General features: G+C 42.9%; 1 protein-coding gene across 1 annotated transcript; it reads left to right on the top strand.

Moving 5' to 3' along the window:
- Positions 1-2640: 2640 nt before the first annotated feature.
- On the top strand, positions 2641-6831 carry LOC123191736 (immune-associated nucleotide-binding protein 9). The gene is made up of 5 exons (XM_044604363.1): positions 2641-2887; positions 4625-4812; positions 5777-5938; positions 6014-6121; positions 6518-6831. Exons 1-5 carry the CDS (start codon positions 2641-2643, stop codon positions 6725-6727), a joined length of 915 nt encoding a protein of 304 aa, XP_044460298.1. The 3' UTR covers positions 6728-6831.
- Positions 6832-7990: the final 1159 nt, after the last annotated feature.

Genomic DNA, 7990 nt, shown 5'->3' on the forward strand with positions numbered 1-7990 from the left:
GAGGGGGGGTGATTAGACTACTTGACCAAATAAAAACTTAACCTTTTCCCAATTTTAGTTCTTGGCAGATTTTAGCTATTGTAGAACAAGTCAAGCAATCATCACACAATTCAAGCAAGCATGCAAAGAGTATATTGGCAGCGGAAAGTAAAGCATGCAACTTGCAAGAATGTAAAGGGAAGGGTTTGGAGAATTCAAACGCAATTGGAGACACGGATGTTTTTCCCGTGGTTCGGATAGGTGGTGCTATCCTACATCCACGTTGATGGAGACTTCAACCCACGAAGGGTAACGGTTGCGCGAGTCCACGAAGGGCTCCACCCACGAAGGGTAATGGTTGCACGAGTCCACGGAGGGCTCCACCCACGAAGGGTCCATGAAGAAGCAACCACCCACGAAGGGTCCACGAAGAAGCAACCTTGTCTATCCCACCATGGTCATCGCCCACGAAGGATTTGCCTCACTAGCGGTAGATCTTCATGAAGTAGGCGATCTTCTTGCCCTTACAAACTCCTTGGTTCAACTCCACAATCTTGTCGGAGGCTCCCAAGTGACACCTAGCCAATCTAGGAGACACCACTCTCCAAGAAGTAACAAATGGTGTGTTGATGATGAACTCCTTGCTCTTGTGCTTCAAATGATAGTCTCCCCAACACTCAACTCTCTCTCATAGGATTTGGATTTTGTGGAAAGAAGATTTGAGTGGAAAGCAACTTGGGGAAGGCTAGAGATCAAGATTCATATGGTAGGAATGGAATATCTTGGTCTCAACACATGAGTAGGTGGTTCTCTCTCAGAACATATGAGTTGGAATTGTGTATGTGTTCTGATGGCTCTCTCTCTGAATGAAGAGAAGGTGGAGGGGTATATATAGCCTCCACACAAAATCCAACCGTTACACACAGTTTTCCAATCTCGGTGGGACCGAATCAAAAAACTCGGTCGGACCGAAAAGATAAACCTAGTGACCGTTAGAGATTTTTGGTGGGACTGACATGCAACTCGGTAGGACCGATATGGTTAGGGTTTGGGCATAACGTAATCTCGGTGAGACCGATTACACAAACTCGGTGAGACCGATTTTGGTAATTAGCTAACCAGAGAGTTGGTCAGGCAAACTCGGTGGGACCGATTTGCTCTTTCGGTGAGACCGAAAAGTTACAAAAAGGAAACACTGAATTTACATTGCAATCTCGGTGGGACCGATTCGCTCTTTCGGTGAGACCGAAAAGTTACGAAAGGGGAACAGAGAGTTTGCAATCCCATCTCGGTGAGACCGAGATCCCTATCGGTAGAACCGAATTGCTAGGGTTTGACAGTGGCTTATGACAAGTGAAACTCGGTGGCGCCGGATAGAAAGAATCGGTAGGACCGAGTTTGGCTTAGGGTTTAGGTCATATGTGGATATGGGAAAGTAGTTGAGGGTTTTGGAGCATATCACTAAGCACATGAAGCAAGAGGCTCATTAAGCAACACCTCATCCCTCCTTGATAGTATTGGCTTTTCCTAAAGACTCAATGTGATCTTGGATCACTAAAATATAAAATGAAGAGTCTTGAGCTTTTGAGCTTGAGCCAATCCTTTGTTAGCATTTTGAGGGTTCCATTTTCACATCCATGCCATGTCAATCATTGAGCTTTCCTGAAATAGTCATCTTGGAATAGCATTAGCTCAGTGAGCTATATGTTGTTATGAATTACCAAAACCACCTAGGGATAGTTGCACTTTCAGATGGTCGCATGCAGCGGCCGCAGGCAAGCCCCGTTCGGAGGAATAGTTTTTTTTAAGTGTTCGGAGGAACGGTTACATGCATTGGCATGTTTCCATTCGATCCTTGCATACATCGGTTTTTATGTGCCTTGAAATCTTAACAAATGATGTATGAAAGTAAAGAAAAGGACGATTTTTTTAAAATAATAGATTTGAGATATACCCTACAAATCAGAGGAAAAGGAGTACTAAATAAACCAAATAAAATCATATTCTTTACACCATCATATAAATATGGACGGGTAAGAATTTTTATGTTTGTGATTCTAAAAAATCTCTTATTTTGTGGAGGTTATGGGTGCGGCTGGACCCTCAAACCCGCAAAATAAAATAAAAATTCTACCCTCCAACAGGAAAAGAATCTAGTACTAATGGAAGATGAAGCGCAACTGACATACCAAAGGAAGAAGCTGCATACAGGGGCGACCTGGTTCCTCCTGACCTTCGTTTTGTTCCCCCGGTGCCGCTTGGGATTCTTCTCATGTCTATCCGCCTTCCGAGGCACTAAACACCTTCCCCCTCCAATATGTGCTCCACTCCGTCCACTCTTCCACTACTTGCACCGTCTCAGGGTCAGGGCTCAACTCCTCTCTCTGTTCCAGTGGAGGTAAATGTTTCCGCAGAGCGATTCTCTTATTTCCCGTTGGTCCTTGGATAGATATTCCTTTTCTCGTTACCAATGTTACTGCCTATTTTTTCTCGGTTAGATTCTCGATCGGTTTGTTGGGCGGTAATCTAGCAACGGATCACGATTTCTTCATTTGTTGCGATGCTAAACTAATCTAAATTTATTCTGGTTGCCGATACGGTGCCGTTTTTCTCGGCAGTTCCTCGGCAGTTTGGACATTCGTCGCGCAACTAGATTTCATCATGGACGGTGACGGCCGACACGACGACGGCGACTGGGTGCTGCCCTGCTCTGCCCTCGCCGACGTTACTCTGGCCCTCGTCGGAAAGATCGGTTCCGGTAAGAGCGCCACCGCGAACCGCATCCTTGGAAAGGAAGCATTTCCCTCTGAGTTGTCCTACAGCGGGGTTACTTTGACTTGCCAGAAGAGAAGCAGGACGCTTCACGATGGCTGTGCGACCCGCACCCTCAATGTCATCGACACTCCGGGTAAGCAAGAACTCTCTATGTCCTGAATTTATATTTCAGTGATGTATGGTGGCAATGGCTGCAGAACTTTCTATGTTCTGAATTTCTGATTAGGCTAGTATACCGATTTAGTGATGTTTCATGGGGAAACCTGTAGTAAAGTTTCGGGTGGTTGTCACTGTTTATATACTACCTTGTTTTGTACTACATCTGTAATACATTGGTGTACTTACGGAGCATTTACGTTTTCAAGTTGGACGTAATGTGAACAAAAAAACAGAAACAAAAGAATCGAAGACTTGGTAGTCATAACTCAGAAGTTCACTGCAAATGAATCGACGTCCAATCCAATGGCTGGAAATATTCTCCTTCAACACATTGGTGTATTTTCTACCAAACTGTTTCTTTAGATTGTTCTACCAAATTATTTCATAGAGTAAAATGCATCATAAGTCCTAAAACTATCGGAGGTGTGTCAGTTTAGTCCTATAACTTTGAAACTGCACTTTTGGGTCCTAAAACTATCAGAGGTGTGCCAGTTTAGTCCTATAACTTCGAAACTGCACTTTTGGGTCCTAAAACTATCAAAGGTGTGTCAGTTTAGTCCTATTACTTTGAAACAGTAGTTGTGGGTCCCAAAACTATGTAAGTTTCTTCCTCTTAGGTCCTAAGCTTGCATGGTTAGCATTGACCCACCAACGAGTCACTTGGAAATGCTTGGATTGTAGCCACATTGACCTGACCCAATGGGCCCACCAGGTAAATATGCAAAAAAAAAACTAGAGCGTTGTCTCGCCTCGTTCTCACGCGCTCGTCTTCTCCCACGCACAGAATGCTCAGAGGCGACGGTACAGAGGCCATCAGTGGAATGATGGTTTGAGCTCCAGCGAGGAGAGTAGACCAGTCATCTCAGCCTCCCCCAACAGCAGCAGAACGACATGTCGCACAACGTCCAATTGCTACCCACCTATGGCTACTGCTAGGGTTGTGTCACTCTCGACGACCTCTGTGCCAGCTTTGCAGTTTCCGCGCACTCCTCTGTGTCGCCCGACAGCTCACCACCTATGACCATGCTCGTGCCCAAACAACAGCCTGCACAGCCAACTCTACGGCAAGGGTGTCGGGGCAACGACGATATCATCAAACAGAGAGAGAGAGAGAGAGGTGGGATGGCATACTCCATCCCAATTGGCTCGGGATCTCCCCGGCGGCCTCGCCGAGGGAGAGGGATGTCGTCCTTCATGCCGACTAGCTCGGGGTCTCCCCGACGGTCACGCCAAACCTCTCAGGGAGGCTACCGTGCAGCTCATGGCCATGCAGGTTGCAGGACACACTGCAACGTGGAAGCATATGTACCACTTTGGGGGATATAAACACATACAAAGGGCTCAGTTGAAAAAATGCTCCATGGATGGTGGCCATGCACGATTAGGACCTCAGATGAACAAACATACATAGTTTTGAGACCAAAAACTGCAATTTTGAAGTTATGGGACTAAAAATGACACACCTCCAATAGTTTTAGGACCCAAAAGTGCAGTTTCGAAGTTATAGGACTAAACTGACATACTTTCGATAGTTTTAGGACCCAAAAGTGCAGTTTGAAAGTTATAGGACTAAACTGACACACCTATGATAGTTTTAGGACTTGTGATGCATTTTACTCTATTTCATATATATCATGGTGGAAAGTATCCTCCTTGGCAGAACGTTCTGTTAGTCTGCCGCTTTTCATGCAGTCTGCTTCTGATCATCTAGCTTCCCGGCATAAGTGGAATGTGATGTTTGCGGTTTGTGCTGTCACGCTATGGCACGCCAGAAATGATCGTGTGTTCAACCGCAAGCGCTGGACAGGGGCCTATGTCGGGTTTTATGCAGCAGATATGCTTCGGATGTGGGCTTACAGAGCTAAAAAGCAACAGCACAAGGAGGACCTGCTGGAGTGGGCGCGAATCATAGATGCTTAGTGATCGCTTTGGGCTTTACAGTCTGTTTGTACTCTGAACTTCTGTCATCCTCCACTTCCTCCTCTCTTCTCATCCTAGGCTGCTTGTGGCCTTGCACCACGGTGCCTTCACAAGCCTCATGTAATTGGACTTTTGGTCTCCAGGCTCGCTGCCTGTTTTGAAATATATAAGGTAGATCTTGTCTACCTTTTTATTTTCGAAAAAAAATGGTGGAAAGTATTTTTTTCTTTACAACATATACAATCTAACCCAATTTGATCGCAATTACCCTTATTTTCCCTTGCCGATACTGAAGCACGAACTCTATATACATCTAACAAACTAGTTTTGTGTGACTACTGTTTGATGTTATATCCTCTGTTCCTAAATACAAGACGTTTTGGTAGTTCATTTTGAACTATTGAACTACCAAAATGTCTTATATTTAGTAACAGAGGTAGTACATATTTGCAAAGTTAATGTGCATTACTTAATTACCAAAGAACTACAATGCTATCCTTTTTCTGTAGGCTTATTTGAGGTGGACACTACACCTGAAAACGTTCACACAGAGATTGCCAGGTGTTTGGACATGACAAAAGATGGATACATGCGATACTGATGGTTTTTTCAGCTACATGTCGGTTTTCTCATGAAGATGAGAAAACAGTAGAGTCAATTAAACTGCTTCTTGGGGATAAAGTCCTTGACCATATGATTTTAGTTTTCACACATGGAGATCTAGTGGGAGAAGAGATAAGTTGGAAGAAAAAGTTAAGTGACAGTGCCCCAGCATATCTGCAGGTCGAGTAAATATTTTCCCAACTTTACAATTTTCAGATAACGATAGTCCCAGTTTTAGTGTTTACAATTGCATTTGATGTGCCAGATCCAATTCAGTGTCTTGCTATTACATCTTGCAATATATTTGCATGTGCCTTACATTTGTGTGACCTATTTTCAGGACATGTTAAACCTATGTAAAAACAGGGTTGTTCTGTTTAACAATAAGACAAGCAATAAGAAGCGCCATTTGGCACAGCTGAAAAAATTGCTTGATGCAGTGGACTCTGTTATATCCAGCAATGATGGATACCCATTTTCCAACCAGATCAGTCGAATTCAGGTGCTTTAACATTTGGTCATATTCCATCCCCTGCACTAAAGTTTTCTCATTGTATTTTCTGTTATCTTGTTGCAGCAAGCACAGAGTAGGGAAGAAATAAGTGTTGACGAATGCTCAGTAGAACAGATGTCCAAAATGAAGAAAGAGATACATGATGAATGCCTTGCACAGCTTGCGAAGATGGTAATAGGTTGATAATGCATAAATTCAATTCACAAATGATTGTGTAATGTTATCCACTAAACTGTGGCAATATATTTCTTCTGTTGCAATTCAAATATGCTTATATCTATAGATAATGCATACATTTTTTTCTAGGAAAAAAAACTGTCAAGTGATTCTTGGATGAACTATTGGTTGCTTTGGCTTTGGAATGGATGTGTTAATATTTACTCCAACGCAAAGGATATTCACCTGATTTAGTTAAGACATGATAAGATATTTTGAAGAATTTTTAGCTTGGTAGTGATAACATAGTTGTTTCTCTGCTTTTGAATAAGCCAACAGTAATATTTATAATGCATCAGCTACTGTTGTTTCTTTCAGTTAAATAACTGACTTTACTCATATAATTACTAGGTGGAGGAAAAACTAAATAGTACAATCACTAGGCTTGAAAAACTACTGTTGGAAGAGCAGAAAGCCAGGCTGGAGTCGGAGAATGAGGTGGCAGAAGCATTATTACGATCAGAAAAGGAGATCAAGAAGCTCAGTGAGATACTACAGAAGGCTAAGCAGGAGACTGAAAGCACACAAAAAGAAATGGAGAAACTCAGAAAAAGAGAGTGAAAACTCTTGAAAAGAAAAACTGAAAGTGAGCGTGACAATAGTGTAATTCTCAATAGGGTAAGATGCATATGGCTAAGCTTTTGGGTTGGAGAATGCCCTATGAGTTGTTCGTTACCTGATTTTTAGTGTGCTACATTATGTTGTTTGGAGGTACCATATATGATTAATGCATCTTGCATGCTTAGCATGGTCTGAAAACTTGAGCTGAAGTTTTGACAGAGCCAGGGAAGATGTCAAGTTGGCACTTAGTCTTAGCAGCAGCAATCACCATACCAAATTTATTTCCTTATTCTTCTCATTGCTATTTCTCATTGATGATAGCTAGGCAGTATACCAGGGTTTGAATCCCGTCAAGAGCGAATTTCTGGTGCCTCACCCGGGTTGGCTTATATAAAAATATGTCCTGAGTGCTAGTGCCCATGGATCTCTTTCTTTTATCATTGACCCAAAGTGGTCGTACCCTTCCCTGGACCCTGCGCAAGCGGGAGCTACATGCACCAGGTTGCCCTTTTTTTTTTGACATCTGCATATATATATTTACGATCTTCAAGTTCTGGAGTTCTTAGGATAATTTTGTTCCGTAGTTTTGGCCCAATCTTCAAGTTTTGGGGTTCTTAGGATAATTTTGTTGATGTCTACATATATATTTACGCAAATACCTGAGCAGAGGCATCAATTCATCAGGGCCATATCTACACCACCTGAACTGTAAATTGTGCCAGCTTACATCACCAGGTTCAAATTATTGACCTACACAATTTTACTAGAATTATTATACATGCCTGGCTTAGCCATGTATAAATTGATCAATCAATCGTGACAAATGTCAACATTTTGAATGGCACCATGGTGAACAAGAATGTGTTAACATTAATTAGGCTGCAAAGAAGGTTGTGGGGCCATTTCTGTAAGCAATCTTCTGTCATGTCTCAAGATTGTATACAAATGATGGCTTTGACATGGGGCGACTTTTTTTTTGAAAATATCAGATCTATTATAAAGATTCACCTGAAGTACAAAACACCCCGAACATAATAAAAATTACATCGAGGTCCATGGACAACCGAACGACCATTGTCGCCACCAGAATGAGCCGCCGACGCGCCGCTGTCGCCGCTCTCATACCGGAGTCGGCCTGACCTTTGGCGATGACAGTATGGTGCATGTGTCCCTAAGGATAAGCGTTTGGGAGCTGCAGACGTCGTCATTGAATCCTTGAATCGATTTGAAGAACACGACACCAAATCTCGTCGTTGCGTACGC

The sequence above is a fragment of the Triticum aestivum genome, chromosome 2A, assembly GCF_018294505.1.
Source record: "Triticum aestivum cultivar Chinese Spring chromosome 2A, IWGSC CS RefSeq v2.1, whole genome shotgun sequence".
Lineage (NCBI taxonomy): Eukaryota > Viridiplantae > Streptophyta > Magnoliopsida > Poales > Poaceae > Triticum > Triticum aestivum.

What these genes read in the sequence shown, in the direction of transcription:
- LOC123191736 (XM_044604363.1), top strand. Translation starts at nt 2,641, where the DNA reads ATGGACGGTGACGGCCGACACGACGACGGCGACTGGGTGCTGCCCTGC. An exon ending in CAATGTCATCGACACTCCGG is followed by an intron (nt 2,888 to 4,624) that starts GTAAGCAAGAAC and finishes CTGATCATCTAG; the next exon opens with CTTCCCGGCATAAGTGGAAT. An exon ending in ACCAGATCAGTCGAATTCAG is followed by an intron (nt 5,939 to 6,013) that starts GTGCTTTAACAT and finishes ATCTTGTTGCAG; the next exon opens with CAAGCACAGAGTAGGGAAGA.